Source organism: Nomascus leucogenys, chromosome 14, assembly GCF_006542625.1.
Source record: "Nomascus leucogenys isolate Asia chromosome 14, Asia_NLE_v1, whole genome shotgun sequence".
In the NCBI taxonomy this organism is placed as follows: Eukaryota; Metazoa; Chordata; class Mammalia; order Primates; family Hylobatidae; genus Nomascus; species Nomascus leucogenys.
In genome coordinates, this window is record NC_044394.1 from 74,397,481 (window position 1) to 74,420,403 (window position 22,923).

At 39.6% G+C, this 22,923-nt stretch overlaps 1 protein-coding gene across 2 annotated transcripts in view; it reads left to right on the top strand.

Annotated features, from left to right (window-relative positions):
- ANAPC1 (anaphase promoting complex subunit 1) overlaps window positions 1-22,923 on the top strand; it is a 121,419-nt gene that overhangs the window by 60,277 nt on the left and 38,219 nt on the right. Inside the window, exons 25-29 of one of the 2 annotated variants that reach the window (XM_030827304.1) lie at window positions 2,343-2,521; window positions 6,788-7,002; window positions 9,587-9,705; window positions 13,205-13,476; window positions 19,676-19,910. In XM_030827304.1, coding sequence (XP_030683164.1) covers window positions 2,343-2,521; window positions 6,788-7,002; window positions 9,587-9,705; window positions 13,205-13,476; window positions 19,676-19,910 — 1,020 coding nt within the window. Of the gene's footprint in view, window positions 1-2,342; window positions 2,522-6,775; window positions 7,003-9,586; window positions 9,706-13,204; window positions 13,477-19,675; window positions 19,911-22,923 lie in introns of both variants that reach the window. The other variant, XM_030827303.1, reaches the window with a different exon arrangement.

Here is a 22,923-nt window from a genome sequence, read left to right on the forward strand (position 1 = left end):
ACAAGGCCCTGCTTCCTCCAGACTAGCTAGAAGTGGAAGGCATGAGGAGAGAGGGGTTCTGGCTTTGTGAAAAGGCCTCACAAGATTGAGATTATGGTTCATCAAGCCATATTCTTTTTTTCTCGACAATCTTACAACTTCCATATAATAATATTTGGGATACCAGCTTTTTATCTTGGTGCATAAGAAATCTTTATTTGACATTACATTGGACCATTTGAGGCTGTGGCTATGTAAGCTGGTCTCTGAGAATGGAGAACTCTAATCACCCTACGTACACACCTGAAATCATTTGATACTCAGATATCAGAAATGGGTGGTTTTGGCAAAGTCTAAAAGCAATAATATAAACATTTCAGGGTATACTTTTGAAGGATAAATGCACTTTTGAAGGGATTTCAGGCACCAAGATGAACATTGAACTGGGAAGAGGAAGAGGGAGGAAAAGAGTTCTATATTCCCTATTCCCCAAACCTATGCTCCTCGGTTTTAAATTAAGTAAAATACCAAAGAAATTTTTTTCCACAAAGAACTGAAAAACAAAATTAAAAATTGCTGCCACGAAGACATGATTTTAAAAATGAGGATGTTATATGGGATGTATGTTAAAAAGTAAAGTTTTAATGAATATTAAAAGATGTTTTTGAAGTCTTATCTAAAGTATGTTCTAAATGAAGTTTCTGACAGGTTTTTTTTTTTTTTTTTTTGCATTTTACCTTAAAAATGACAATAACTGTTGCGTAGTATACATACAGGATACCTGTGCTGAAAAATATTGGATTAGTTCTATCCATTTGTATATTGCATAATATTTAATAAGTGTTAGTCTCATATAAGGAAACATTTTTTGCCTCAATAGTTAATCAACTTTTTATATTATAACTAATGCATAGTATTACAAAATTTAGAAAATCATGATAAGAAAAACATGATTTAATTAACCTGAGGATAAAAAAATTTAAATATGAAATATGGTATACTTACAAAATAATATGTCAAACGTATATGTTTAGTTTAGAGAATGGTACTAAAGTGAGTACTGATGTACTGGTCACCCACCCCTAGAAATAAAACATTACCCGCATAGTAGAAGGCCCTTACATATCTGTTCTTGGATGGTCCCCTCCTGTCACACAGCCCAATGTTATAGTAAACCACTGCCCTACCTACATTTGTGTTACCTTACTCATTTTTCTTTATAGTTTTACATCTTTATAAATTGCTAGGTTTTATGTAGTTTTGAAAATATATAGATGTAAATGTATGTTCCTTTTTCTTCACTCAACTTTGTTTTTTAAAGATTCATTCATGTGGACACATGTAGCAGTAGCAGTGGGTCATTCATTTTCTCTGATATAGAGATTACTTTGTTTGAACACATCACAATTTAATTACCCATTCTATTGATGATAGACAATCGGACTCACCCCTTTCTCCATCTCTTTTTTTTTTTACATAACAAACCAGTATTGCTAATGAATATTTTTATACCTGTGTCTTGGTGTACATGGGTATGAGTTTCTATATGGCTGTTGATGGATCAAATGGGTGGACTGACCTATACATACCAACTGTTTTCCAAAGTGGTTGTACCAGTTTACACTACCATTGGCTATGGATAAAAATTATTGTTGCTCGGGCCGGGCACGGTGGCTCATGCCTGTAATCCCAGCACTTTGGGAGGCCGAGGCGGGCAGATCACGAGGTCAGGAGATCGAGACCATCCTGGCTAACATGGTGAAACCCTGTCTCTACTAAAAAAAAATACAAAAAAATTAGCTGGGCATGGTGGTGGGCGCCTGTAGTCCCAGCTACTCGGGAGGCTGAGGCAGAAGAATGGCGTGAACCCGGGAGGAGGAGCTTGCAGTGAGCTGAGATTACACCACTGCACTCCATCCTGGGCGACAGAGCGAGACTCCATCTCAAAAAAAATAAAAAAAAAAGAATAAAAAGAATTATTATCGCTCTACATAGTTGCCAACACTTGGTATTGATTGGCTTTGACATTTATATTTCTCAGTGGCTTTAATTTGCATTTTCCTGATCATTAATTAGGTAGAGCATCTTTTCATATGCATATTGCCCATTTATGTTTCCCCTTCTAGGAAATGTCTTTTTGTCCTTTATATTTTTCTATTAGATTATCTTTTTTTCTTCAGGTTTTTGCAAGTTCTTTCAAAGAGACTTCTATACTAGTCCCTGATGTCAAGACATTAGTCTGGTAGTAAGATGAATAAAATGAATTTATTTGTCAGGATAGATATTGTTGCCAACTTCAATCAGGATAACTGGGACAGTGGCAAGTCTAAATTAAAATTTTTCTCTCTTCCTTTAACCATTAGGATTCACTTTAAGAGATTTGGAAACTCTTCCCTTTGGAATTGCTCTTCCCATCAGAGATGCAATTTATCACTGTCGTGAGCAGCCTGCCTCAGACTGGCCAGAAGCTGTCTGTCTCTTGATTGGACGTCAGGATCTTTCCAAGCAGGCCTGCGAAGGAAACTTACCCAAAGGGAAGTCTGTGAGTAGCAACATAGAAAGTTCAGAGTTCCAATTTTAGCCTTAAATAAAATCATAAAGGAGAAATGTTCTTCATTTTCCTTTAAGGCTTTTTCCTAAGTATATATATATTAGCTTGTCTTTTATATTATATGCCAGACGGGGTTTGTAATTGTACGCGTCTTATTAATTGTAAGTTGAGCATAGGAGCAGGAGATTTTGTGAATGTTCTGTCTCGTGCCTGGATCTTTCTTTGCCTTGAGTCAGGACAAGTCCTGAGTGTAGTCATGCAAACTACCATGGCTCTTTCCCTACTTGTACCATATTAGTAATTAACCACTTTGTAATTATTGCATGGGAAAAGGGAGAGCACATATATCCTGAATTTGGATGGGTAATTTTATACAAATATTTTCTACTGCATATTTTTTGATGTGTTGAATTTTTTGAATTTAACCTTTTAAATAGATGTAAACATATTTGTTTATTTTTCTTTTTTTATTAATTTTTTTTGCACACAAAACAATAAACATTTTCTAAAAATACATACAAACAAAAAGATGCATATCAAACATATGTTGCACATGGGAAGACGGGGAATAGAAATGGGGGGTGGGAATTAAAGAAAATAAATGAGAGAGGGACTTTGTATGGATCAATGATAATAACTCAATCCTCTATGTCTTTGACAAAGAAGGAGAAGGAAGAGGAAAAAAAAGAAAGTGAGATAAAGGATCAGAAAGGGAGGAAAATAGAAAAAATTAGAGTATGACCCCAGGGTAGACCTGTTTTGTTGTTGCTGGGTTGGTTGGTTGGTCTGTTGTATTTTTCATATGTTTCGCCATGTTGGCCAGGCTGGTCTCGAAATCTAGCCTCAAGTGATCAACCCCCCTTGGCCTCCCAGAGTGCTGGGACTACAGGCGTGAGCCACCACGTCCAGCCCCCACATTGCGTCCGGCCTCCGTGGTAGACCTCCCAGACGGGGCGGCCAGGCAGAGGCGCTCCCCACATCCCAGACACGGCGGCCGGGCAGAGTAGCTCCTCACTTCCCAGACGATGGGCGGCCGGCAGAGGCGCTCCTTACTTCCCACACGGGGCGGCGGCCGGGCAGAGGCGCTCCTCACTTCCCAGAGGATGGGCAGCCAGGCAGAGGCGCTCCTCACATCCCAGACGATGGGCGGCCAGGCAGAGACGCACCCCACCTCCCAGACGGGGCGGCGGCGGGGCAGACGCTGCAATCCTAGCACCCTGGGAGGCCAAGGCAGGCGACTGGGAGGCGGAGGCTGCAGCAAGCCAAGACCACGCCACCGCACTCCAGCCCGGGCAACACCGAGCACCGAGTGAGCGAGACTCCGTCTGCAGTCCCAGCACCTCGGGAGGCTGAGGCGGGCAGACAGACCACTGGAGGTCAGGAGCTGGAGACCAGCCTGGCCAACATGGCGAAACCCCGCCTCCAGGCAAAGGACAAAAAGCAGGCAGGGGTGGTGGCGCGTGCCCGCAATCCCAGGCAGCCCGCAGGCCGAGGCAGGAGAATCACGGGAGCCGGAGGCAGGGAGTCTACAGCGAGCCCACTACACTCCAGCCTGGGCAACAGAGGGAAGAAAAGAGAAAGAAAGAAAGAGAGAGAGAGAGAGAGAAAAGAGAAAGAAAGAAAGAGAGGGGGAGGAAGGGAAGGGGAGGGGAGGGGAGGGAAGGGAAGGGGAGAGAAGGGAGAATTTGATTAATCACATAAACCTGCAGCCCCAGGGAAAAAAATGTGTTTTTTTTTTTTCAGTAGAGTTGTTTAAAAAGATGTCTTAAGCTATCCCTCCTGAAATACTGTCTTTCATCAAACATCAAGTCTGTTTTTTTTTTTTAAATGAGTTCTAGGAATCCTGCAAGTAGAAAGTAAAATTATTTCATTACTCTCCAATTATCTTTTAAATCATCCTCTCTTAAAACTTGAAAATGAAACTTTTAAAACTTATTCTAGAATTCTAGGTAACTTTAAAAAATGAACAGTAGAATCTCATCAAGGAGGATTCAGGAAAATAATAATTCCACTCCTGGTGACTCTTTTGTGTTCATGTCCCTGAGAAGACAGTGGGAATTTGGCTTTACCTCTTAGTGGCTTTTGAATCAATACATAATAATCAGTACATTGTAACTATGAGTCACCTTAGGTCTTATTACTACTTCTTCAGAGCCTATATCAAAACTAATTCCTAACCTCAGAGTTGCCTAATGTGTACCCATGTCGGAGTCAGTTTCCATGGGCATCTGATCTCCAGCAGGGTCATCCCAGCACGTCTCTCCTTTAATCTGCGTCTCAATCACAGCTCTTCGTTGAATTAGTATTTACATCCTGTTTTAAACAGAAAACAAATCTTTTTGCTTATAAAATGATTTTCCTGTGAGAGAGCAGTTCAGTACCATTAGCATTAAAACATTAATCTGTATTTGAATGTCATTTTAAGTAATTATGTCTAAATACAGTTCGTTCAGTTATTTGAGGCTACATTTTATAACTAATCCCATCTAAATTTATTTTGTCACTGTTTGAGACTATATTTTATAGCTAACTCACCCATTAGAATATAGTTTTTTTAAAAAATTAGATATTTTATAGGAACCAAAAATGAATTTTTAGGAACTAAAGTGATTATTTGGTCATATCTACTTTTTTTTCAGGCTAACCTTGTTGTTTTCACATTAAATGTTGCAAAACTTTAACATTTCAACTTGGAGTTATTTTGTTAAAAGAGTATAATACTGTTTTTGAGAGAATATTATATGATTCCATGCAAGTCACATCTGTGTTACAGTTAGATTTAATTATTTGGACTGGGAAGCCCCATATTAAAGCACATGCTGGTCTTATGAGAACATGATGACGTTCAAGGAATTTACCCTCTTACTTTTTTTGCTTCAGTTCAGTACTTTTCCTTCTAAGAAATTTTTATTGGAAACACATTTTTAAAAAATAGTGAAAACTGGCTGAGTATGGTGGCGCGTGCCTGTGATCTCAGCACTTTGGGGTGGCCAAGGTGGAGGACTGCTTGAGCCCAGGAGTTTGAGACCAGCCTAGGCAACATAGTGAGACCTCATCTCTACTTAAACAATTTTATAAAAAAATTTAGCCAGGTGTGGTGGTATGTGCCTGTAGTCCTAGCTATTGGGGAGGCTGAGGTGGGTGGATCTCCTTGAGGTCAGGAGTTCAAGACCAGCCTGGTCAACAGGGCAAGACTCTGTCTCTACAAAAAATAAAAAAAATTATCTGGGTGGGCGGTGCACATATGTAGTCCCAGCTACTCAGGAGGCTAAGGTGAAAAGATCGCTTGAGCCCAAGAGGTAGAGGTTGCAGGGAGTCATGATCACACCACTACACTCCAGCCTGAGTGACAGAGTAAGACCCTGTCTCAAAAAAACAAAAAAAACAAAAAAACTTAATAATGAAATCCAACCACGATCCTGTCTATTTAAAGTAGTAAAGTAAGAAAGTATTTCATTGTGTGACTTCCCCCAACCCTTGGTGTATATCCTTTCAGACTTTTTTCCTTCTCCTTCTATTGATGAACAGACAATATTTAAATTAGCATTATTAGCAGTGACTAGTATTCATATTCTACTTCCAATAATTTGTTTCTTTTTTAAAATGATCAGGATGTAGTTAGATTTTTTTTTTAAAGTTTATTCAGAATATTTCTCTGTTCGTATCCAGCCCCTTGCCTGTTGTCCTAAATTTAAACTTTCCCTGTCATTTCCAAATATTTCCAAGTAGGCAATGTAATACTTTTGTTTGTTTGTTTGTTTTGTTTGTTTGTTTGAGACAGAATCTCACTCTGTCACCCAGGCTGGAGTACAGTGGCACGATCTCGGCTCAGTGCAACCTCTGCCTCCCGCGTTCAAGTGATTCTTCAGCCTCAGCCTCCCCAGTAGCTGGGACTATAGGCGTGCGCCACTGCATCTGGCTAGCTAATTTTTTTATTTTTAGTAGAGACCGGCTTTCACCATGTTGGCCAGGCTGGTCTGAAACTCCTGGCCTCGGGTGATCCGCCCACCTCGGCCTCCCAAAGTGTTGGGATTACAGAGTGTGAGCCACCACACCCGGTCAGCAATATAGTACTTTTTAGAAAGATTTGTAGATTAGAGTCCCAGTATACATTGTGGCCCCAACTCATCCCTGCTTTGGAAAACATATTTTCTCTGTGCTAGTATAGTATGGCACATCAGCCTATATATCTTCATGTTCAGTAAGTGCATGTTAACTGCTTTTGAAATTATTATTACAATAAAGTCTGTTACTCAGGTGCTCTCATCAGATGTTCCTTCAGGAACAGAAACTGAGGAGGAAGATGACGGCATGAATGACATGAATCACGAGGTCATGTCATTAATATGGAGTGAAGATTTAAGGGTGCAAGATGTGCGAAGGCTTCTTCAGAGTGCGCATCCTGTCCGCGTCAACGTAGTGCAGTACCCAGAGCTCAGCGACCACGAGTTCATTGAGGAAAAGGAAAACAGGTGAAAGAAAACACGTGCACTGTCTCTTGTCACGTTTTGTTACATTTGTGTCTTGTTTATATTTGTTTTTCCTTCAAGTTTTTAGCATTTAAAACCCTAAAGAGATTTAAAAGATACTTTCGAGTGAAAATATGCCCTGTGTTTTAAGTTTTCATCCAAGTTCAACAAACCACGTCTGTTAGCAAAATGTCTGGCTTTTGAGGACGTAATTGTATTTCATATTGTCCTCCTCTTGAAATACATGTAACAGTTTACTCTTTAGGAAACGTGAATGTAAAACCATTTTGCCTGATAGTTACCTTAAGAATTTACAAACAAAACATTGGACTTGTTTTTCTGTGTCTTGATCAGGAATAGATTTTGAAGTTAGTGGGGTTTTTAGTGTAGTTTAAACTTATATCAGTATTTTTTTTTTTTTTTTGGATATGATAGATAATACTCCAAATAAAAATAGATAAGCCTTTCTTCTGCCACTCCCCTGCACAGGATACATCCCTTGATACATTGTAAGACTCACATGACTGTGACATTCCAGAGCTATTCTCTTGGGACACTTCTATTTTAAAATTCTCTCCTGTTCTTTTATCTGCTTGTCCCTATCATCTATCACTCATCTGCCACTGTTTTCTAGTTCTCTTACTTTTTTTATGGTACTGTTTTGAGGGGAAGGGTCACCCATACTTAGCCACAGGCTGCTGAAGATCTGAATTAGTTGTGATTTCCCTATTAACTGTTTCCTGTCCCCATGTACCCAGTTATTTAGTCACCTGTGAATAAAAAGATGGAGTGACAGAAGTTGAGTTTAGAGCATAGGATTTATGAGCATGGCCTCTAGAGCCAGGCATGGCCATGCTGTGCTGGGTGACTTTGGTTAAATTACTTTACCTCTTGTTGCCTCAGTTGCCTCGTCTGTAAAAATAGGCATACTTCATGCGATGGTGCTGTGTATCAAGTGAATTTTTTTTACATAGCATTTAGAATACTGCCCAGTACGTAGTAAAGCTCAGTGCAGTCAGCCATTATTGGTAGTAGAGTTCATTGATTCTAAGATGCAAGTTTTTTCGCTTTTTAATATCTCTGAAATCAGATGTGTATTTCAGTGAACAGGTGTCATAGTTTAATTGGCAGTGCTTTTTCTTTCTTAGTTTCTCATGAAATAATGATACATCTTATCAGTGGCATCTTATATTCAGGTGATATAATATTGTTATCATTATAATTTTGTTACTTATGCAGAGTTGAAGTGAATTATGTGTAAGATTTCCTCTAAAAAAATTCTATGGGTTGCAACAGCCTCTTGGCTTTGAATTTTCCTGATCCCAAATTAATGTGGTGGTCGTGTTCCCAGAGAATTTTTTTTTTTTTTTTTTTTGAGACGGAGTCTTGCTCTGTCGCCCAGGTTGGAGTGCAGTGGCACAATCTCGGCTCACTGCAAGCTCCGCCTCCCGAGTTCATGTCATTCTCCTGCCTCAGCCTCCCAAGTAGCTGGGACTACAGGCGCCTGCCACCATGCCCGGCTAATTTTTTTTGTGTTTTTAGTAGAGATGGGGTTTCACCGTGTTAACCAGGATGGTCTCAATCTCCTGACCTCGTGATCCGCCCGCCTCGGCCTCCCAAAGTGCTGGGATTACAGGCGTGAGCCACCACGCCCGGCCCCCAGAGAATCTTTAAGACAGCAAAATTTTTCTTTCCAATTAGCTAGAAAAATAGTTATGTGTGTCCAGTTAAGGAGGGAGTATGCTTATGAATAGCTTTGTCTGCAGAGAAAATGTTCGTCAGTTGTCAGCCTCTGAAGGGATATTTCTGTGTCTTCAGATATAACTTGTGTAAGCGTTTCTTAGTTATAAATGCCCTACTTCCAAAATTTCTGTTAGTTTTTTTTAAGTGGCTATGTGGAATGTTAAGCTATTTTAACATAGGAACAAGTTGAAGAGTGGTATATTAATTTCACAGTAGAGCCAACAGAAACCATTTTAACCTTGAACATACCTGATATATAATGGTATTAGTCCTATAAATCTAGCCATCATGTAAGTGAAACCAATCTGTATTTCCCTTGGAGACACCATGACATCCATTCACCTCTAACATAGGGACCTTGTTTCTTTTCTTGTGTACAAGCCACAGAAATGGTACTTCTGAGGCTGTATTGGCAAAAGGGGTGGGAGGAGGATCCCACATGTACTGAGAACAGCTAGACTGAAATTAACACAGTGATAGAAACCCCAAAAAGTATTGTATTTTCCTTTGAGAAGGTTAGCATCCATCGGAGTGGAATTTTAAATTTCTTTTTTTTTTTGAATGCCTGGAGAGAGTTGGCTTGGTTTATAGGCCAGGTGGTTTTCATTCAATGTAAATATGAAAAAAAACAAAGGAAATACGTCTCTGCCTAAGAGTGTAATAGAAACAAGAATATTAAAATGAAAATAATCATGTTTGGGTAGTTCACTCACATCTTTGTATGAATTTACTTTGAGACAACTTCATCTTACACAGTACACCTTCTTTTGAAATACTTACAGATATATTTCAATTTCACTTTGCTTTAAAAATTTTCACATGTTGGTTTTTACTTTAATTACAGATTGCTTCAATTGTGTCAGCGAACTATGGCTCTTCCTGTAGGACGAGGAATGTTTACCTTGTTTTCGTACCATCCAGTTCCAACAGAGCCATTGCCTATTCCTAAATTGAATCTGACTGGTATGTTAAATTCTTGCCTCAATGAGAAAGGAAAATGATTAAGTACATGCATTAAGTGTAGTTCTTTAAATTAGTTAAAACAAAAGAAATGCTCCCTCTATCCCCAGTGATTTTAAATTTTCCTAACAGCTGTTACAGTGGTTATCAAAGCTCAAATACCATGTCAAACTAAACCTTGAGAGAAGCAGAATATAGTTCATTACTCATTTTTGCTTTTTAATGAGGTGATTTCAAGATATAAAAAGTCACTTGGAGAAGTTCAGAAAGATATTATTGATAATGATGAGACTATTGAATTTTAAATAATCATGTATAATATGTAAAAATATTTAGTTTTAAAATGTCTTATGTCATAGTTTGAACAGATGATCATTGTATAAATCAAGAAATGTACTAAGCAAAAAGAGAAAAAATGGTCACTTGCAGTACTCCCACTCTTCTGCATCACTCCTTTTAGCATTTTAATATATATGTTTCCTAAGTTTATTTCCACATATTTATAATTTTATATTTGTTTAATTATCAGAAAATTTAAATCTATTTTAGATATTTTTTTAAAATTTACAGTGAACATCCTTTTATATCTAGCAAATAAATGTATGTGTTTATAATTATGTGTATGTGTTGTATACACGTGTTTTTAATCGATACATTCATTTTTATTTGCTTCAGAGTATTTCATTCAGTGGATATACCATAGTTTATAGAAGCAGCCTGGTATTGTTGGAAATTACAGTTTTTTGGTATTATAAACATTGTTGGGGCGTATTTGTCCTATGTATTTAGGCTAAATGCTTGGAAGTAGAACTCTTAGGACAGCAAGATGAATGGTTTTAAGGAACATGTCAAATTGCCTTTCTGGTTGGCACAAGTTTTTATTTCTGCCATATATAACTGTAGTTATAGTCTTGATTACAATGAGTTTTATAGTGCATGTCCCCCTAATGCTGATTTGAATGTGTTCTAAAGGTGACAATTACATAGTTGAAATTATCATTGAAACTCTATTATAGTATATATGGTTTTGTGAAACCTATACAAAATGTATGTATAATGTAGTGTATAGTATATGTAGTAGTATATAATGTATAATTTAATATATGATAAATAGTACATAATATATGCAAACATAATTGTACAGTATTTTAAATTGCATACTTTAAAAAATCCAGAGTTCCACTCAGATTTGTGAAAAGCTTGTGCTTTGAGCAGCATGCAGGAAATGAGATTGACTAAGTGAAGAACACATTCCCATCTCCATATCATGCTTATTCTGAGCCCTAATCTCACTGAGGGACATAGTGAGCAGAGTTGCTTTTAATATTTAAATTGTCTCAGAGGTAAAGCACCCGTGGCAAAATTTTAACAATTATTGATTCTTGATGGAAGGCATGGTATGTAGATGTTCATTTTAGTAGTCTTTCCAACTGTTTATATGAAAGATTTCATATAATAAGTGCGGGTTAAAAAGAAAATCTAATGCAAAATTGGCAAATGTTAAAATGTATTCAATCTGGGTGATTTAGTACTCAAGTGATACTTGGGTGGGTTTAAAAAATACATAGATGCATCTTTTTTTCTGAATACATTTAATTGAATTTGCATGATTTAAAATGTGTTTATGACATTAATCCAACATTTTATTCTTTTAGTCATTCTGGTAGGCCAAAAAGAAAGGTTATCCTGCTAATTTAGGAAAAAATATTTTCTTAAATAGTTGCTTAACCCACACTGATGTGGCCTGTTGTACTTTTGTGTGTTGTTTTTCTCACTGAAGAAAATTTACCTTACCCTTTGCATTTTATTTTCTCTTGTGTATAAATATTATGTCTTATGCATATGATGAATGAATGTTTCAGAAAGGTCACTCAGTTTTTTCATATTGATATGTCTGCCTTTTTTGAGAAAGTACAAGTATAACTTACGAACTTATTACTCATTGTGGTGCTAACACTAGCAGTTGAGTTAGCTTTTAGGTACAAAGAGCATATAGTAAAGACAAATAAGTCTTACTTTGTGCTTTGTGTGTGTATGTATACATGCTACAAATAAGACACTCTGCATCTACTTAAAATTCATTTTATATAACATATTAGAACTCTTTTAAAATGGTATTTTTAAAGCTGCAGTGAAATGGATAACTTTATGCAGTAATTAAAATATTTATGTTAATCATTTTATCCATGACTTAAGACAATATTCAAAATATATTTAAAAGATTCAGTGTTTGCTGTATATAATGTAGATCAAAAAGAAAAGAATCAAGAAAAAATTCGTAGAGAACATATAGCATTGTGAACATATAATTTACATTGTTCTTAAATAAATGGACCATAAAAGTTTAGTGAATGCCCTTTTGAAGTTCACTGGGTGATTCAAGTCTATAAAAGGATGCTTTTTACAAAACTATCTCTAAGCATTTTAAACAATAGCATATAATTAGATATCTATAGCTGTATGTATATAGAGAGAGAAAAAAGAGAGAGAAGGGAGCATATATAGGTAAGAGCTATAGCAGATTTATTAAGGTTCTTGTTTTTTTTGTTTTTTTTTTTTTTGAGATGCAGTCTCTGTCTGCTGCCCAGGTGGGAGTGCAGTGGCATGATCTTGGCTCACTACAACCTCCGCCTCCCAGGTTCAAGTGATTCTCATGCCTCAGCCTCCCAAGGAGCTGGGACAGGCACGCACCACCAGGCCTGGCTTTTGTCTCTTCTTTTTTTTTTTTTTTTTTTTTTTTTTTTTTTGAGACGGAGTCTCGCTCTGTCACCCAGGCTGGAGTGCAGTGGCGCGATCTCGGCTCACTGCAAGCTCCGCCTCCTGGGTTCACGCCATTCTCCTGCCTCAGCCTCTCCAAGTAGCTGGGACTACAGGCGCCCGCCACCACGCCCGGCTAATTTTTTGTATTTTTAGTAGAGACAGGGTTTCACCGTGGTCTCGATCTCCTAACCTCGTGATCCGCCCGCCTCGGCCTCCCAAAGTGCTGGGATTACAAGCGTGAGCCACCGCGCCCGGCCTGTCTCTTCTTAAGATGTCATTTTTCCTTAATGTCTGGGGGAAAATATAGGATAGAACATTTGAAATTAACATCAATGTCATCAGATGTTGGGATTTATAACTTGTATAGTTTAACAGTGATGTTAGTCTTTGTTTTGGTTTCTAAACTCTCTACTGTTTGAAAGGAAGATTTCAAAGCAGTGATTATCCCAGTCATCTCTGTATAATGTTAAATTGGTATCAGTTATCTCATTATATAGCCTCATACATTTTAACAAAAAGGACAATGAACTGTTTAGACAATGAAGGTTTTCCCAGTTCCATTAAGTTTGACTCACATGTACAAAAGTTTTAAGTGGTCATAGAGACCTAACATTCCAGGCATTATGGGGTTAATGGTTTTGAATGTAGAACATGTAAGTAATCTTGGTCTCAAAGATCTAAATTTAACAATCTTGGTTTTGCGAATTTTTATTCCTTCAATGTTTTTCGTTTGGCTGGATAGGGCGTGCCCCTCCTCGGAACACAACAGTAGACCTTAATAGTGGAAACATCGATGTGCCTCCCAACATGACAAGCTGGGCCAGCTTTCATAATGGTGTGGCTGCTGGCCTGAAGATAGCTCCTGCCTCCCAGATCGACTCAGCTTGGATTGTTTACAATAAGCCCAAGCATGCTGAGTTAGCCAATGAGTATGCTGGCTTTCTCATGGCTCTGGGTCTGAATGGGCACCTTACCAAGCTGGCGACTCTCAATATCCATGACTACTTGACCAAGGTGAGAACCTGTGCTCCCAGTGCCTGGCTTTGTGCCTTGCCTGGCTATTGTAGTAGCTCCTAATTGCTCTATTTGCTCTTCTTTCTTCATTCTTGTACTTCTAAGTCCATTTGTCTCATAGTACATGGAATAATCTTTCTAAAGTGTAAATCAGAGTATGTCACTTCTCTGGTCAAAGCCATTTAATTAATGATCTCCCATTGCTTCTTTTTTTTTCTTTTTTTTTTTTTTGAGTAAGGCAGGGTAGAATTTAATGAGTGACAGGAAAGCTCTCAACAGCGAGAGGGGACCCAAAGGTGGGTTGCCGGCCACGATGCTGAGTCTAGAGGTTTTTATAGGCTTGAAATGGGGAAGTGCATGCTGATTGGTCTGTGGGTATGCTTGAAAAACACCATTTAGAAATAGGCACGATAGTGTAGAGGACCAACTGGGGAAGGGCAGGTATATGTAAAGTAGATGAAGGATAAGGACCAATCAGGAGAGAGCATGCCAAACACGAATGAGAGCTCTCTAGTCCATGGATTTATCCAGAACTTGTAGCTTGGTTTTCAGGCTTTCGACTGTCCTTGGCTTGAAGGTTGAGTTTCACCTGAGAATTTACCTGCCTCCTACCGCTATCAATCCTCACTCTGAAGAGGGACATCTAACTGCTGTTAGGATAGGGGTGATGACTGTTCTGCTTCATGCTGACAGAGGGTGTTGTTTTGGGAAACAGCAGTTAGGTCTCTCTTAGAGGCCTATCTAAGGGTCACCTGGTAAAAGAGAGCCATCAACCGAGGTTCCATTTGCATGGCCATTTGGAGTTTGATGGCCTCTAGGCAAGAAAAAACAAATTTTACAAGGAGGTTAAGTACACATGGACCAAATATGAGTATTACAATGAGAACACAAAGAGGAACTAAAAGGGGGAAAATCCATGCCCATATATTAGGGACACCTAGAAAGGACAGGAAGAAAACCTCTGAAAAGGGAGTGTTCTATTCCAGGATTTTGCAAAATAGGGTTGTCATGGGCATGTCCCCCTAGATTATTAGATATGTTATAATTAGGCATTGCAGTGCTTTTAATTAGATTTCTGATCCATAGGCTGCAGAATCCAGTAATTCCCGATAATCCCCTTAGTTAGCTGAGGGTCTTGGGGAGAGGGAAGGAGAAAATGGGTCCAATTCTCTCCTCGCCCAGTGCCCTGGTCCCTTCTGACAAGACCAGGCATAGGTATTTCGCTGAAGTCTGACGGAGTTGAGCTTTGAAACTTTATGTCCTCTGTCAGTTAGAAAATTAAGAAGAGCCTTACTGCCTTTCTGAGAAATTTCCTCAGTTGGGGCACAGAGTAGAGTGTCATCTACATATTAAGACTAACTTGAGTTTGAAAGAACTCAGATCTTTTGACAGTGCCTGCCCAAACAGGTGGGGGCTGTCTTGGAATCCCTGTGGTAACACCATCCAGGTTAGCTGGGTAGTCTGGTTGGAGGGATCCCTGAATGCAAACAAGTTTTGGGAGTTGGGGTATAATGGTATGCAGAAAAAAGGCATCTTTTAATTCCAAGAATGCAAACTATTTAGTTCCTTCAGGCATCTAAGTTAACAAAGTATAGGGATCGGGAACCACTGGGTAAATTGGTTAATTACACCAGTTACTCATTAAGGAGGTAGAGATCCTGGACCAGTCTCCATTCCCTGTTGGGTTTCTTTCTGTACTCCCAATATTAGGGTATTACAAGGACTGTTGCAGGGTTTAACAAGGCCCTGCATCCCTAGGTTATTAATGATGGCCTCTAGCTGTTTCCTGGCTTCTAGTTTTAGGGGATATTGTCTTTAATTAGGGAAGGAGATGAGATCCCTGAGATGGATTTGGACTGGTAAGACTGTTGTAGCTCAGCCAGTATTTTCCTGCATTGCCCAAACCTCTGGATTAATATCAGTCTCCACTAGAGGGAGGCAAAGAGTCTGTCCTGGAGCCATAAGGATGGTGGTTCCCATGTGAGCTAAAATATCCCTACCTCAGAGGAGTCGGGCTTTCAGGTATGATTAAAAAGGCATAGGTAAACAAAAGCTCTCCCTAGGTACAGCTAAGGGATTGAGAAAAATATCGAGTCAGAGGCTTTCCTGAGACGCCCCTCACAGTTGTGCTAAGGGAGGAGGGGAGGCCTGGAATGGAGAGGAGAACAGGAATGGCTGCTCTGGTGTTGAGGAGGAAGTCCGTCCTCTGAGTCCTTTGACCTCCAGACTTACCCGGGACTCCTGGATGGTAATGCAGCCTGAGCTGTCAGAGCTGGGGAGGAGAGCCCTGGGACCCATCAGTCCTGTTGGACCATTTGAGAAGCCGGCTCTGAACCTTGGGACGTATGTTTCTGGAGGCAGTTCGTCTTCCAGTGGTCTCCCTTACAGATTGGACAGGGCCGTGGGGGCTGCTTCTGATTTCAGGGGCAGACTCTGTTTTAGTGCCCCCACACTGATAACAGCTGGTCATAGAATGAGAAGCTCCCTGGGATCCAGAGGTTTATATGCCTGTATGGCAGCTATTAGTGCCTCTGCCTTTTTCTCATTCCTTTTCTCCCTTTTTCTCGGGCTTCCTCGTGGTCCTGATTATAAAAGACCAAGGTGATGACTTTCAGGATTTTCTTTAGAGTACTATCTGGTCCAATGGCTAACTTTTTGCAGCATTCTTCTAATATCTGGGGCTGCTTGGGTTATAAACTTGTCTTTCAAAATTAACTGTCCTTTATTATAGAGTCAGGAGAGAGATGTGTGTTTAATTAAAGCCTCTCTCAGTTTTTCCAGGAAAACAGAAGGGTTCTCTTCAGACCCTTGGTTTATGGTTGATAACTTAATGTAATTGAGAGATTTGGCTCTAGTTCTCAGACCTTCCATTGTGCATCCCTGAAAATGTTTTCTCGGCCACTTTCCTAGAGCAGTGTCTGAGTCCCATTGAGGATTATTGGTGGATGCAGCCTGCTTGGCTGTCAGAAACGGCTCCCTAATTTCTTCCCCCTTTTGGTAGGTGCCGTAATAAGATAAACAATTCATCTCCAAATGTCTCAGTGACCTGTAAAGCTGCCTGCTTCTCTGAAGCTCTAAGAGTCTGGTTGAGAAGTAACATGATACCCTTCCATGAAAGCTCAAACACTTGAGTAAGGTTCTGAAAGGCTTCAATATACCTATCAAGGTCGACAAAATTTTCCTAGATTTCTTTTTATCTGCCTCAAATCTTGTAAAGAAAAGGGGACTTGTACTTTAATAGGACCATATTCACTAGGCATTTCCTGTAAAGGAAGAAGTGATGCTGGAGTGCATCCAGATCGAACTCTTCTAACAGGATGAGGTTCAAAAGGGGGCCTGGATAAGGGGGACGAGATGATCCAAGAGGAGCTGGGACCTGGGCTGGTGCAGGCGCCTCTGCCTCCTTTTCTAAGGAGGCAGACTGTTTTTTCCCTTCTGTCTGGATTAAGTCTGGCTGGATATCACTGCTATAAGTGCAGGGTCTATTCTACATTGCTGACAGAGCTTGGGGTTATTCCGCATTGCAAAAAAGCCCTATACATATGGAATTTTGGACCATTTTCCTTTTCTGCAGTTGAAGAGATCTAGCTATAGGATAGTATTATAGTTGTTATTTTCCCCAGCTGACTAGGTCTCCCCATCTTCCAACTTCTAGCTGGGCCAAGCCTTGGTACTGATAAATACTAGGTATTTTTTCTTCAGAGTCTGAGGATCAAAGGAGTCCCAATGTCTCAAGATGCACTTGAGAGGAGTGCAGGCTACCCATTTAGAAAGAGAGAGGGGAGAAAAAGGCATCCTTAGTCTTTCCCTCTGCTGTGCTAGAGTCCAAGGCATCTCTCAGGCTTGCCTTGGTCGTGGATGTGCCCGCAACCGCCATTCATGACCAGGGGAGGATCAAGCCAGCAGGAGTAGTTGCGTTCACCTGCACTCAGCCTTGACCCTCCTTGTCAGCTGCCTTTGATTTCTCTGAATTCTATTTGAGCTCAAGACTAAGATGAATCCAGGGGGTCCCTGCATATTATTTGTCTGTAATTCTCATCTGGCTGGCAGTTTATTTAGCTTCATCAAGCATAACCCAGCATCCTGCCCTGAAAAGAAGCAATTTCTCAAAGAGACACATAACTAAGTAACTTTTCTCAGAAGAGCAGTAGGAAAAACATGATAGGAAAGATTGGAAGTCTTTGTCCGACACCTGAACAGGCTGTTGGGGACTGGGGGCCAGTGTAGGGTCCTTCGGATGTACCCTTGGCCAGATACCTTTAGTTGCCCCAGGACCTTATTCTGATCCCACACGATGGCTGAACTTCTGTGAAGGGAAACTGGTGTAGAACAAGGCCAACATTCCCAACACCAGAGGGCAAAGGGGGATCGACCATTGCTCTTAATATACATTCTAGGAGCTGGTGTGATCCTGTTCACTTCTCCAGCCCTAGTTGGTACCATTGTTCTTCGTTTTTTGTTTTTTTTTGATATGGAGTCTCACTGTCACCTAGGCTGGAGTGCAGTGGTGTGATCTTGTCTCACTGCAACCTCTGCCTCCCAGGTTCAAGCAATTCTCCTGCCTCAGCCTCCTGAGTAGGTGGGATTATAGGTGCGCACTACCACACCTGGGTAATTTTTGTATTTTTGATGGAAACGGGGTTTCACCATGTTGGCCAGGCTGGTCTTGAACTCCTGACCTCAGGTGATCTGCCCGCCTCAGCCTCCCAAAGTGCTGGGATTATAGGCGTGAGCCTCTGCACCCAGCCCCACTCTTCTTCTTGTTCCCCCACACTCTAACCATACAGATTGGCTATTTTAGCTCCCTGGCAAACTAAACTCTTGCACTTCACAGCCTTATTTTTTTTAAGGAAACTTTATTTATATAAATATATAAAATTCACACACCATACAATTCACTGTTTAAAGTATATAGTACAGTGGTTTTTAGTATATTCACAGAGTCATGCATCCATCACCACTGTTAATTTTAGAACATTCTTTTCACCCCATAAAGGAACCTTGTACCCACTAGTGGTGACTCCCCATTCCTCTACCTCACCCCCCCACCTTCACTTCACCTCCTCCCAACCACTAATCTACTTTCTGTCTCTATGGGTTTGCCTTTTCCGGACCTTTCATATAAATGGAGTCATACAAAATATGGTATTTTAGGATGGGCTTCTTTCACTTAGCCTGATAATTTTAGGGTTCATCCATATTGTGCCATCTATCAGCAATTCATTCCTTTTTATTGTTGAATAAATGTTTTATTTTATGAATGTACATTTTATTCATAAGTTGATGAATATTTGGGTTATTTGTACTTTTTAGCTATTACGAATAATACTGCTGTGAACATTTGTATACATGTTTTTCTGCAGATGTATGTTTTCATTACTCAAGAGTAATGAAGTAATGGTAAGTAGTGGTACATACTTAGGAGTGGAATTGCTGGGTTATATGGTAACTCTGTTTAACTTCTTGAGAAACTGTAAACTGTTTTCCATAATGACTGCACTATTTTACAACCCCATCAGTGATACATGAGAGTTCCAATCTCTCCATATTTTTGCCAACACTTGTTATATTGTGTTGAGTCCAGCCTCATTCTTTTGAATGTGTCCTTCCACTTGTCCCAGCACTGTTTTTTGAAGACTGCCCTTTACCTATTGAATCGTCTTGGCACCCTTGTGGTCAGTTGATGTTAATGTGAGGGCTTATTTCTGAATCACCTCAGAACCATTTATTTACATGCTGTTTTATCACCTGAAACAGTCTTCCTCACCTTCTAAACTTGAGTGTCCCCTTTCCTGCCACTGTTCATGGCTAATTTGTTTTCATCCTTCAGGTCCTGATGTAAATTTCTTTGTATAATCTTTAGAGATTTCATCCCTAGTAATCCTCCAGTCCCTCCCAATCTAAATTAAGCTATTTTAAAATACTCTTTCTTTGTGCTTTCTTATTGTACTACTTAAAGTACTCTTACTTTGTGCTTTCTTATTGTACTACTTTTTAATAATATATTTGTGTATGTTTTTTAATTTAACACTTTTTTTCCTATTAAGACATTAGGTCCATGAGAGCAAGGACCATGTTTGTTTAGTTTACTGCTATGTTCTCAGTGCCTCTCACCTTGCCTGTCAACGTAAAAGTACTTCTTGAAAGTGGCAGGCAGTATTTTATTTTAAACTATGTATTTGTTTTGTTTCTATCTTAGGGCCATGAAATGACAAGCATTGGACTGCTACTCGGTGTTTCTGCTGCAAAACTAGGCACCATGGATATGTCTATTACTCGGCTTCTTAGCATTCACATTCCTGCTCTCTTACCCCCAACGTCCACAGAGCTGGATGTTCCTCACAATGTCCAAGTGGCTGCAGTGGTTGGCATTGGCCTTGTATATCAAGGGACAGCTCACAGACATACTGCAGAAGTCCTGTTGGCTGAGATAGGTATGGGATTAATAGTGCTGAATCTTCATAGGCATGTACTCTCCACTCCACATGAACCCAAGTAAAAATGATAGTAAAATTATAAAAATTAAGGAAAGACAATGGTAGCTTTTGTGAACAAAGAATGATCTAGTACTGATTAAAAAAAAACAACAAAACTCTAAGTAACGTTATCCAAGGCTAATGTAACTGCAGGTTATTAACCTCCATATTTATTTGCTAGCTCATTACTGAATTCCAGTGGTCACATTTAATTAGGTACCTGTGGTTTTAATCACATATGAGTATGCTGTTTATCCTGCTTTACCAGCAGTGTCTAGCAGTGGCCTGCACTTAAAACTCAGAGTAAATTGTTTTGGTCCCTGAGAGACACTAAACTAAACACATCACTGTTTACTGTGTTGGATAACAGCACTTCCAATAGAAGTCAAGTAATTGACTCCTGCTTTCCTCCTTTACATGCTGGTGGGTATGTTGGTGATGAACCTGGAAATGGTAAGGTCCACACACTCACTTTAGTGAACATTGTCTCTGTTTTTTATTGGGTCCAAACTTTTTGGAAATCTGTATTTATGTGTTGTCACCTTTTTCTGCCAAATGGAAATGCTATTGGCATTATTAATATGCTCAACAATTTAGTTACATACTTATATGTCCTATTCAAGATCTTTTCTGTATGCATTTGTGAATATATTGTTAAAGATGTATTATTCTTTAGTATAATTATATCAGATAGCTATTGCCACAGTGATGCTACATACATACAGGCATAGCATTGGCCCAGGCAGCTCTGCTTTAGGCTGTAGATGTGTAGCCGGCTGTTCTGCTGCTGTTCTGCCTCACCTGCCTTATTCTGGGACTCAGGCTGGAGGGTGTGTTTCTCTCGTGGTGTTGATAGATCTCGTGGTGTCGATAGAAACCTAAGAGAGAACCAGTGAAGATTGGGACCCATAATTTAGTCTACTATAATGATAAATGAAATTATTCCCAAAGTTGAAATGTTTCGGCTATTACAATACATAGTAGCATAAGTTAGAGATCTGAAAAACACTTATTCTGAAAATATTCAACACTGATTGTTAAAGCATGTTCATCTGCAAAGTAGTTTACCATTCTTTGGCTATATCATGATGATGTCTAATGATGTCATTGCATAGTCTCACAGCTGTGGCATACCTCTTTCACACTGTATATAGAAGATTTCATCTTTAATTCATATGTATATGCCTTTTTATATAATTACTGTCAGAATGTACATTAAAAACTTTTTTTTTTTTTTGAGACACAGTCTCGCTCTGTTGCCCAGGCTGGAGTGCAGTGGTGCAATCTCGGCTCACTGCAAGCTCCGCCTCCCAGGTTCACGCCATTCTCCTGCCTCAGCCTCCCGAGTAGCTGGGACTACAGGTGCCCACCACTACGCCTGGCTAATTTTTTTGTATTTTTAGTAGAGACAGGGTTTCATCGTGTTAGCCAGGATAGTCTGGATCTCCTGACCTCATGATATGCCTGTCTCAGCCTCCCAAAATGCTGGGATTACAGGCGTGAGCCACCGTGCCCCACCTAAAAATTGTTTTTGTAGATCATTGTTATAAATGGTTTTTAAAACAAATTTTGTATAATATTCATTGAGTTGATGGTCTGTAAAATGCCTTTTTTTTAACTTTTAGAACTTTTTAGATTGTTTCTAATAATCCTTTGTTGTTATGTATAAACATTACACTGATTACCTTTGTGTGATTTTTTTTTATTATTTATTTATTTATTTAGAGACAGAGTCTCGCTCTGTCGCCCAGGCTGGAGTGGAGTGGCACGATCTCGGTTCACTGCAGCCTCTGGCTCCCAGGTTCAAGCAATTCTCCTGCCTTAGCCTACCAAGTAGCTGGGATTACAGGTGTCTTCCAGCATGCCTGGCTAATTTTTGTAGTTTTAGTAGAGATGGGATTTCTCCATGTCGGACAGGCTGGTCTCGAACTCGTTGACCTCAAGTGATCCGCCTGCCTTGGCCTCCCAAAGTGCTGGGATTACAGGCAAGGGCCACCACACCCAGCCTTTTTTCTTTTTTTTTTTTTTAATTGCATTTTTTTCCTATAGGGATAAAATTTCAGGAATGTGAACATTTTTTCAGAGGGAAGGGTTTTAATACATAGTACATTTTATCGTTTTCAACAAGGTAGCGTTAGAGTTATAGGGTGCTTTTTAAAAGTATGAATTTTGTATCCAGTCAGACTTCTAGGATCAGTACACAGAAATTCTACCATAGCAGGGCTCATTATTATATACACTCGAAATAAATGTCTAAACATAATATTTAACAGCTTAACAACATAAGTAAGTGACCTCCTTATTCATTATCATCATTCGAACATGTTTCACCACATGTGATGTGTGGATTTGAAAGTAATGAAAACAAAATGTAAGATATTTTGTTGTTGTTGTTGCTGAGATGGTGTCTCACTCTGTTACCCAGGCTGGAGTGCAGTGACCTGATTTCGGCTCACTGCAATCTCCGCCTCCCAGGTTCAAGCGATTCTCCTGCCTCAGCCTCCCGAGTAGCTGGGATTACAGGCACCTGCCACCCTGGCTAATTTTTGTATTTTTAGTAGAGACAGGGTTTCACCATGTTGGCCATCTGGTCTCCAACTCCTGACCTCAAGTGATCCACCTTCCTCGGCCTCCCAAAGTGCTGGGATTACAGGCATGAGCCAGCACACCCGGCCGAGATGTTTTAAAAATTAAAAATAAAACTTCATTTTTGAATACTCTTACCTTTTTCCCTTTAAAATTTTTTTCTACTACTTGGTAATTTTTTTGATAAGACTCAGAGTTTCACAGTATTTGAATATCATTGCTTATAAAGACTTAAATTGTCACTTTAAAAAGAACTATTTTGGGCCCCTTTTTTTTGGTAGGTAAACCTACAGTTGTGGACACCGTTTATTATAGTGTCATAACTTTCTGAATGGAGTTATATTCCATTCGTATCTCCAGTGCAACTTGCTAGAAAGTTAACTCT